The sequence below is a fragment of the Perna viridis genome, chromosome 13, assembly GCF_037379345.1.
Source record: "Perna viridis isolate PV_CMFRI_1.1 ecotype Kerala chromosome 13, ASM3737934v1, whole genome shotgun sequence".
Classification (NCBI taxonomy): domain Eukaryota; kingdom Metazoa; phylum Mollusca; class Bivalvia; order Mytilida; family Mytilidae; genus Perna; species Perna viridis.
Genome location: NC_142457.1, coordinates 31625808 through 31637194, shown reverse-complemented (window position 1 = coordinate 31637194; position 11387 = coordinate 31625808). Strand labels below are relative to the sequence as shown.

Here is an 11387-nt window from a genome sequence, read left to right as displayed (position 1 = left end):
CATTCATAATTGTCAACTTTCCTTTCATCTGTGGCAACATCCCTTCAGCACCTGCATATGGAGTGTTCATATCACAACTCATACGTTATACCAAATCTTGCCGAAACTATGCAGACTTTTTGTATCGCGCTAGAACTCTAACAAATAGGCTTCTGGAACAGGGTTATTTTGCTACAAGATAGAATAGAAGTCATCACTACAGAAGTTTTATGGTCGTCATCATGAACTCGTGGATCGTTATGGTGTATCCATCTGCACCATGGAAACTGATTTATTCAACGGGTCATAGTTTTCCTTTCGTCATTTGCCTACCCCGGACTTGACTTTATATAGGCAAGTCGGCGGATGTTTATAGAAAAACAGAGGACGCTTACCCTACCGGTGCACCTGGTCCATGCTCCCAGTTTTTAGTGGAGTCCAAGTTGTTCATTTGCTTTTGTCACTTTGTATGTATAATTTTAATTACTTTATGTTCTTTGTTGTGTATGTCTGTTTTCCATGTGTGGTCTTCTGATGGGATCAGTTCTAACCTCTCAAAGAGCCACCTGTCATAGAACAGTTCTAGGGCCAGCTCTTATGACGGTTCTTCAAGCAGAACCGGCCCTACGAAAACAGTTCTACTACTAGAGCCAGCTCTTTTGACAGTTTTAGCAGGACTGGCGTTACGAGATCACTTCTACTACTAGAGCCAGCTCTTTTGACAGTTTTAGCAGGACTGGCGTTACGAAAACAGTTCTATTACTAGAGCCAGCTCTTTTGACAGTTTTAGCAGGACTGGCGTTACGAAAACAGTTCTACTATTAGACCCAGCTATACTAGACCTGCACTACGAGAGTCGGCTATGCTAGAACTGCACTACGAGAGTCGGCTATGCTAGACCTGCACTACGAGAGTCGGCTATGCTAGACCTGCACTACGAGAGTCGGCTATGCTAGAACTGTCAGAGGAACTGGCCCTAGAATAGCCTGAGAACTGTTCTTCTGACAGTTTAGGACAGTTTATGAGAAATTAGAATCTCATCTGGAATTACCTTGTACTCGTTACTTTTTTTTAGGAAAGTATAGTCTTTCCTTATGATTTGAAAAATTCAGTATAGTCCGAGGGTAACTCCAATAACGGTAAAATGTAAATAGATATCATTCACTGTTTTTTCTTACATTTGTTGATCTGACACGTGACGACTGCACTTATTTGCTAATTTATGAGAACCATGAGTACGTATATTTCTGCGAAATTAAAAAAAAATATTCGGAAAAACCTGTCTAAAGTAGACCTTTTCAATGCTCAAAAATGGTTCAGTATGGCCAGATGTTTGGTTTACAAAGGTTCAAAATATATTTCAACTTATATGAAGGGATATTAAAAAAGTGACAGGTTTTCGGGGTTTTTATTATTTCAGTTTTGACAATTTTCAATGTACTGTCGTTGGAAATTATAATCGATACTTAAATGTCCATTCATAGTAAAGATGCCACATTCTGTTATGATATTATAACGAGAATGAATATGGTGAAAATGTCAAGGATATCAATTGTAACGACCCTATCGGGATGAAAAATATCAGTTCAAGGCCACCAGCGGGTCTTCAATAAATGACAAGGAAACCCACACATCAGGGGAGGCTGCAGCTGGCCCAAAAACACCATTTTACACAAGTATGTAGCGAATTAGTTGCCCCATGTACTCCAGCAACATACTAGTAAACTTAAAGTAGAAAACCAAACAATACATACAGCGGCCACACTTTCTTGACTTGGAATAGGCAAAACAAAATGAGGCGGGATTAAATACTCGTGATAACAACCATCCACATTTTTATCCTGGCCATTGTGGAAAACTTATAACACCATTAAAGACACCTAAAAATTAGTTTAAAAGGTCTATCTCCCTTTTTGAAGCAGAAATAATGAAATTGATTATACGTTACACAAATAAATAAACAAAGCAATACTGGCAGTTAAGTGATATACCATGCAATGAAAACATCCAGCATGACAATCTGTATCCATTTATACACAATCTACACAACCGATACTTAGTCTTTAATTTACATATTTACAAATGTGTTTTTTTTTTAATAAAAGATGGAGCATTTTTTTCAAATTGTACATTAGACAACGAAAAAAACTAGAACTTCCGAAAAGAATCAAACAATGGATGGCACATCATTTTTCTCAGTTTGGTCTTTTTTGCCTCACACGTATTGAACAAATCTAGAAAACAAACTGAAAAGCTATTTAAAATTTATCCCGAAGCTTCTATGACTTAGATATTTTTTACTTCTCATACATGGAAAATGTGCGGAATAAATTTCCCGCCATTTTTCCATTGTGCGTTTCAACTAAATTTGACATAACAAAATCTCGAAAAAGGCAATCTATACAAACACTTCGATAATTATTTGTGGAGGTTATGAGGTATAAAAACTTGGAAAATGCAATTAAATCCATGCGTTTTTTATGTAGTACACTTAACAAACATTTTACTTGATTCCTAGTCAGAGAAGTACTTAATACTTGTTCCACTGATCAAGTATCGCACAAGTTTTGTAGTTTTTTTTTCACCTCAACAACAAATCAACACGTACTATTAGAACCGTAATGCGGTTCTTTCAGAATGTAAATTTCGACTTCCGTATTCATGAGCACCATCAACTCTGATAATTCTTGGAAAAGTTTCACCATCTTTCCCAGTACTTGTTTTTGACAAACTCGATTGGATGCTTCTTGTAGACATCGGAGCAGTTGGTGTAAACTGTCTGTTTGACATAGTTCTACTCAAGGTCGCATGACTGTTTCTTTCACTTCCTATGAATAAAAAAGTTTAATATCATATATAACATACACAAATTCAAATCTGTACAGGATGATGAAGTGAACATATATGAATAAGGCATTGATATCCTTACAATGAACAACTACATTCAACAAACCAATTTAAACAAAAAATAAGTAGCACTCCAGCTAAGGATCATGCAAAATGTGATTCATGGGTAAAAAACCTACATGCTTTTATTTTTGATATTTTGTTTGAAATGTCAAAGTAAACAGAAATCAACATGTGGTTTTTCATATAGCCCGTGCTCTTAGGAGATAAAAATTATATAGAATGCACTGTAGATTTCAAAATAAATGGAGATAACTCTGTAAATGACGCTCAAATATAATAGAATATACTGGATATTCAATATCGATTATCTCCTAAGAGCAGGCAGATTTCAATGAATAATTACACATTTCATAGTATAGACCCATAAAACAACTTAATTACAAAAATAAAAATATGTAGCCTTTTTTGGGGTGTATCACATTTTTCAGATTTTACATGATTCTTACATAGACAACTACTTAAATTTTCGATAATTTAAAACTATTTTGTAAATATCACGACATCTCTAGTCAAAAACTTACACTCCTAATCTCTTGACATACATTAATCTTTCAGTAAAAATATCAGAAGTAAACCGCATTTATGACAGACAATTCTTTAAGTAAATAACCGCTTTGTTAACCACCTTGTTTCCAGAAGTCTGTATCTTTAAGCAGTAGCGTAGAAGACTTCATTCTGTGAAGGTGTGACAATGGTTTTGGTGTTCTACAATTAAAACATAATACATGTAATGAGACTAAAAAGGTCCATGGAAAAGAAAGAAGTATCGAAACGTCAACATTAAAAGTAGTTTATTCGGCTAGAAGGCAGTTTCAAATATTCTATATTTTCTTCTTTCACCGCACTAGGTCATCGACAACACAATTGATGTCTTGCAAAAAGCCGGAATTCGTCACGTCTTGAGCATGTCTGCTTACAACAAGTTTGTCTTTATGTCTTTCTGTTATTTGTTTTTGTTTTTTTTGTTGTTGTTGTTGTTGTTCTCCTATGTTGTGTGACTTTGATTCTTCTGTTGTCCTTGATCTTTGTTGTCTACAAATTTTACGTCTTTTCTTTGTTGTGATTGTCTGTTTACCATGTCCGGTCTTTTTCCCTTCATTACATTCATTTGATTACCGCTATAACCTTGGTTCCCTTGATTACTCTTTCATAGCGACTTAATCTCGGTTATCATTTACCACACTGCCGATTAGGAAAGTTAAAGCAGCCTTCTGCAACACATGCAATATGCAAATTTACGCAAATTAAACAGTTATTTACTAATTCAACATGGGTCAAATCTGTGTTATGAATTAATTTTTAATTTAATGTGTCCAAATAATCGTCTCATAGACCTAATTTTGTAATGTGAATTTTACGTCATCAATCTCAATCTTCTAAATGATGAAAGTTAATGTTACAATGAAGGACTACTATAATTTTCTTGTCTGCTTGAAATAACATCGAGGATGTGCGCACACTTGAACTGTAACGGGAGAGCATGATTTGACTCCCAAAATTATACTCCGTCGCCGAGGATCGAACCGTAGCCAGTGACAAACTGATTCGGCTAGAGAATTAATACTTTAGCCAAGTCAATGAAATGGCTATTTAAATCTCACTACCTACTACAACGCAGGTAAACCGTCCTGCCACAGAACATTACATTCTTCGAAGATCATATAGTGTTCACATAGTGATTGAGTCATTTTCTTTTCAGACACAAAAACATTATGTAAAATCATTAAAAAACTTTTTCAAATTAAATTATCCATTTTCCAGATTCAAAACCCCTCCCTACAGAAATACACATTCCCAACCTTAATTCTCTATCAACTAACACTCCAGTGAATGGAAAGTCAACCCCACACAAATATTTTCTCTCTTGCAATTCTATCTACACTATTTAGATATTTTTCATAATAAGAGTGTAGGAAAAACTTTTAAGTAGTAATGCAAAATAAAATAGTGGACTTATTGCAAAGCGTTAAATTATAACTTGTTTATTTCAATGTTTATTTACAATAATTACATATCTTGGTCATTTATATAATGTTTGTGTTTGTCTTACATTTGTCGTCGTTGAGGATGATGATCGTCACCTTCTCTTTTGTTGTCCTTAGACCGACGTCGAACTTGATGAACTTGACACGCAACCATAACCAACAGTAGAACTAAGCCTAAAAGCGAAACCGACATCAACACTTTCCATTCTGTACTCTCTTTTAGGGATGGGACACTCCCTGTCTCTGTAGCGACGGCTAAAACTGTATTATGAAAAGAGGAGTTTACAGAACTGCCAGAGTTTGCAACTGGGGTAATAGATGTTTCTATTACTACAGTAACGTTGATGCTTGAAGATTGACTAGGTGATCCCGAGTCAGTCACAAATAAAATAAAAGATACAGTATTTTGTCCTTGAAATTCAGACATAGGTACAATTGATATGATTTCTCCGCTGTTTGGAATTAAGAACTTTCCCTTTATATTTGACACAGGATCAATTGTGTACGTTAACAAAGAATTAATACCAGAATCGCTATCCTCGGCTTGGACAGTCCCTATGGTTACACCAGACTGGGCGTTTGCGTTGACTTTGAAAATATAACTAGTAGCATTGAAATGAGGAGCATTGTCATTCAGGTCAATAACATTGATGAACACTGTACAGTTATCTGTCAGCCCTCCACCGTCCCTAATTTCAATTAAAATAAACAAATCAGACGGAAATGACGACACATCCACATCATAGTCGACTTTAAAGAACAAATCACCAGAAGTTGGATTCAGGTCGAAAAAACCACTTCCGGTACCACCTAGAATTTTAAACTGCAAAACTTCATGTACATCTTGGTCTACATGGCTGGGGACTGTTCCGATTTTGGTATTTGCCTATAAAAGAAAGTCGACATCTTATGATACGACACAATATCTGAAAACGCTAAATGTTTAATTATAAATACCTTTGATTTAAATTTAAATAGAGCTTTAGTTCCATGAAGCTTCTTTGTTCGTAATTTGGCTGAATATTAAAATTGACGAGTTAACAGATTCATTGAATACTCAGAGTAAAGTGTATCTGACATACAATGTCCTTAAAACTTGAGACTACAACCATTGCTTCATTTCGAGCGCCATATGTGAAGCATCTGCTAAAATGGGCGTGGTCTGTACCTATCTAAAATATCCCTACGAATTCGGTGGCGTTAACTAATATTATTATTTAGTCAAATATAAAACACGGATGTTCTGTCAACTTAAAACGCCTTATTTTCTTAATTGTAAGACCTCACCTCAACCGGTCACAAATACATGTATGCAACAAATCATGAATACCATACAACATGTTTTGTCTCTATATTGTACTATTGTTTAACGTCTTATTTTATTATTGTGGAGTAACAAGCCGCACCAGTTTAACGTGTACCTCAACGAAAGCACCTGATATTGATTTTTCTGAAAGTTTAAACAGTTCAATATTCCAACATATTGCAGCCTAATACTATTGCCCATATGAGGAAATCAAGAGGGAGTTCCCCATTTACATGTTGTGATGGGCGGAGTTTAAAAAATCATGGTATTTAATCAAATCTTGTTGGACCATGGTGTTTAAAACTGTGCAGTTTTAACATGTTCAAGTTTGTAATTTGATCATATGAAATCCGTATTTATGTTAGAAGTAAAATTATTTCATATTTTTATATTTTTTATATTGACATTTATAGGAGAATTTCTTGACTTATTATTATTCTCAACCAAAAAAAAATGATAGATTAGCGGCATTCATCAAAACAAACCAAATAATGTGGTAGGGTAGGTAGGATAACTTAAACAGACAAGTTTTTTTTAAGTCTTAATAATAATTTTCTTAATTTTTGACTACCATTGTTTCTACTCAATAAACGTTCTTAGACTACATCATATTTTACAATTAGACTATACCAACGTCTGATTCATTGATCTGTATGTAAGCTGTTTGTGAGGTAAACATGGGGGCATCATTCTCATCATTGATAGAAATTAAAACGGAAACGGATGTGACATCAATGAAGTCTGTTGCTACAAACGTCAGGTTAAATGTTGTAACCGTCAACAGCTCGTAATCTATGACAGCATTCTGTCCAAGACGTAGATTATATGCTGAAAGAAAAAAACATAGGCCATATTTAAAGGGAAACAACAAAAATGCAATTAATTACAATTAGTGATAAACTTCACAAAAAAAGCACGTATTAAATTGTGAAATTAGTCATACGTTATGATATAACAATAAAAGATCATAACTTACAAATAATTTAAATTTATACTTCACAGCAGGCCTAGATCTGTACTAAACAGACAAATGTAGTGTGTATGTTAAATTGTATAGATACACTTGCTGTATATGAAGTGATCTAATGCGCAGGCGTAAATTTCGTTCATAACTTGGCCAAACTAGGTACATGCCGATCTTTGCACGGTTGGCTGAAATTCAGTCATCATATCGACTTCCTTACATCGTAAAAAGACATAACACACCGCCCACTCAAACTGGACAGTCAAGCTCTAGGTCAAGGGTTGTTATGGGAATTGATATAAAGAATCTTATCGTGATTAAAAACAGCAGAGATGACCTAGACCCAAGTGGCTTTGTTGGTCAGGGTTTATGGACAATTTTCGGAAATTCAGCAAAAAATTAATGTAATAAAATATATTTGCAAACAAATATCTAGCTAATTGACAAGAAATAACCAAGTCATAGGTATAATGAACCAAGTTTATAATACAATTACGAAGGCTCCATTCGGGAGCAATATAACCTGACAATTTATATGTACTTACATGTATTTCAACAGTTTTCCAAATGATCATACTATCTGTGTGTGTGTGTGCATGTGTTTTTTTTTTTTGTTACATTGTATCAATTTCACTCAATATGACCGTAATTTTCTGAACATGACATTAGGAAAGGATGCAAATGGACGAAATTGGGATTTTCTTTTCTTTCTTGGGAAAATATATTTTTGAATTAAGCGTCAAGTCCAATGTTGCATGTATCACATTTTTTCTTTTGTTAGCGATTTCGCGATACATTGGAAGCCTTTATACATTGTATGTTAGCGAGATAGTGTACTTTATATACATGTAGTTTTGGGATACATGTAACTATAATAGAAATTAAATATGTATCAATGTCTCAGGACCACATGTTAAGGATTCCAACAACAGGGAATAGGTTTGGAATATTTTGTTTATTTCGTACAAACTTGGAAAAAATTAACCCTTCTTAATAATCTGATTCACTTTAAACACTCAAGGTATTATTTTTTTTTTCTAGAAACAACCTGATGATAATAGTAACATGGAAATGTAATTGCATGGTGTTCACACTTACCTAGTGAATCAAAAATGAATATGGAAACACCGCTTGCTGGTTGAATGTCAACACTACACACTGGCGAATCTTGGGCATCAACATCAGTTATCGAGAGTGTCAAAAGTGACGTCAATGGCGCCGTATGTTCCGAAACAAGCAGGGACTTTGTAACGCCGCTGATAACTGGAGGACTGTTTCTGTCTGGAGTAAAACATATCGTTCGCTATTTAGAACAGTGTAATCCTAGGAAAGGGTAACGTTTATATTCAATTGATGTTTGTATTGAATTCATTATGCTATTTACAAAATAATGTCACAATACAAATAAACGTTAGAGTTACCTCATTTGTTGGATAGCCTACGTCAATCTAGAATCAGAACTGTTTTTTTCTTATATGATTTTAGGAAATATCAATCCAAAATTTCAAGCTACATGTATACGCAGTCCAGTTCTTACTTGTAATAATGATGGTCAAAAGAGAAGGACCTGTCGTGTACTTCCCGTCCGTCACCGTAACTGTGACGTCATATATACCAGTTTTATCGTGAATCAATGATGACGTAGGATATAAATAACCACCTGTGGGCAGAAAATGTATCTGAATGTTAAAATCTTAATATTGATTACCTTGAATAATTTGTACAAAATCATTTCAACAACTGGGTCATGGGATTCGTTCTACAGATCTGTACACAAACATACATGTTGAATAAATGAAAATTCAAAATTACCTAATTATATACATGTGGAAATGAAGTGAAGATTTCCTTCAGCTTAATAAATAAAATTTAAAGTACACTCTTCTTCAAATATCTTCCAATATATATTTAGTTTCATCCACATCAACATTTGCCTAATTTTCATTAAAGACATAAATCATGTATCTAAGTTTTCTTACAAAGAATAAGGAAAAACAGATTAAGTGACCCTGCGTTTAATGTTACCGGGAGGGGATTATAATAAGTAATTGATTGAAATTAAGTGATAACCTTCAATTACATTAAATTTTCACATCTCCTGCTCAGAGGTTGTAATTTAACGCCTCTGCCTAATTCGGAACTCAACCCAGCCTCTTTATGCAAATTAATAAAATACATCAGACATAACTCCGCGGATTTTTTAATGAGCATCATGTATAGCAGAACCAATAAGCTTGCATAGAGATACGTAATACATGTAAATCAGGAAGCGGAGAAGTCCATTTCTCCTTCTTTATGACGGTGATTAAAAATGCACGTGATGTTTTCACAACTTGGCGGTGATATAATGTTCGCAAGCCTATTCCCGCCATTTTACATTTCATATAGGTTTGTACATATTTCATGGGAGAAAGCCTCTTATTGATTTTAATTATTTCTGCACTCTTTTTGGTACAAGCAATCTTTAAGACATGCTCGATAAAGCACGCATGTTGAAAATCTCACCATCTCGAGCGGAGAAATAATTTGAAACTTTTATAACTGAAGCAGAATCTCCATGCAGTTAATTGTGATTCGTTTATTTCATATTATTTTCACTATTACTTTATGTTTTCTGGAAGTCATGGCTGTTTGAATAGGATGCGATGCTCGTAGTTTAAATATTACCATTAGACATGTTGAACGGACACTGTGGTAAAACACAACTCATAGTAAATACTAAATTCGTATCATCATCGTCAGTGGCACCTATTGTAAAAAATGATGTCCCAGTAGTTGCTGTCCGTGCAGAAATTGAAGTACTTCCTGAAATAGTACGGAAGCATTGACATCAAGAAAACACAGAAATAACCATTTATAATTCATACAAACTCATACAAATTTTAGCACCGAACATCCATATCATACCCTTTATCAGCACATGTATAAAGCCTGGTTTCATTCGTGAGATTTTTTAAAATAAAAGGACCAGTAAAACTGGATTACTAGGAACCAGAAGTACGAATTGTTCCTGAACACTGTGTTGACGCCCGGGAAGTTGGAGCCACTGTCTCAAACCAAGACAGTTACGTTCACTGATATCAACTAAAACAAAAGGGACAGAATCCAATGTATACATGTACGTAGGTGTTTGAATATCGGATGTGCATTCGATGCGACATGTCATTACCCGAACAGGCCAGTAGGTTTAGATTGATTTCGAATGATTTTACGTCCTACGGATAATATTTTATGCATTCAGGACAACAACGATTGACCAACTGAAAAGGCCTTGCTTTAAGGACGACACATTGAACCGGATTGTTATTCTGCTAGCTCACATAATCAACAAACCACAGGTACAGTAGGCATGCCACCCCAATCGGAACAACTGTACTCCAAAACATACCGTGTGATAGGCGGAGAAGACAACTAATGTTTAAGTGATTGATGTGACTTGGTGGGGATCAATCCATACCCTCTCGCACTCGGGCTAGCACGATACCCTTAGACGACCGAGGTCGTACCGTAATAGGTTTTAACAAACTTGAGGTTCGTTGGATTTGATATATAATGATTACGTTTCCGAAAACTGGATGTGTGATAGATTTGATATATAATTACCTGATAGTTTTGGCAAACTGAAAGTGCGTTCGATTTGATATTTTATTACCTGGTAAGTTTTGGAAAACTGGAGGTGCATTTGATTTGACATAAACATAAATGATATCAGACGACCACATCGACCCATCCGTGCACGTCACGTTCAATTCATACGAAGACTGCAGACTGTAGGACAGATTTGCTCCTGCTTTTAGATATACTCCAAATTCTAGATTAATAATAAAAATTAAAACAGGTTATTATTCCATGTAAGTGTAGCTTTTAATCATTAGCCCTCATAAATACACTGCCTTAACTATGATGGCGCTTTAGTTATAAATGCAAGTACTTGTAACTGTCTCTTGTTGAGATGATTTTATGAGAATCAAACGGTGAACTGAATCAGGCAGTTAACTGGACATTAAAAAAAAATATTTAAACATAAATTGATTTAAAAGAACAAAATATTATAATCAGGTTGATATTTATATAGTATAATAGATCCAGGACAAAAATTGGGGCGAAATATAAACTGCATTTTGGACATATACTAAATTAAGGTTAAAATGTTTCGAATTTGTTGTATAGGTTTCATATACGAAATAATCTGGATTGCTAAAAGAGAACCAACCACCCAGAAAGCTTGTCACAAATCAATTTC

General features: G+C 34.7%; 1 protein-coding gene across 1 annotated transcript; it reads right to left on the bottom strand.

Moving 5' to 3' along the window:
* Window positions 1-2071: 2071 nt before the first annotated feature.
* LOC148600332 (protocadherin-9-like) lies at window positions 2072-10910 on the bottom strand. Its single transcript, XM_088557765.1, has 8 exons — window positions 10797-10910; window positions 9812-9949; window positions 8682-8804; window positions 8243-8425; window positions 6815-7008; window positions 4940-5760; window positions 3515-3594; window positions 2072-2807 (listed from the first exon to the last, which is right to left on the bottom strand). Exons 1-8 carry the CDS (start codon window positions 10864-10866, stop codon window positions 2590-2592), a joined length of 1827 nt encoding a protein of 608 aa, XP_088413891.1. The 5' UTR covers window positions 10867-10910; the 3' UTR covers window positions 2072-2589.
* Window positions 10911-11387: the final 477 nt, after the last annotated feature.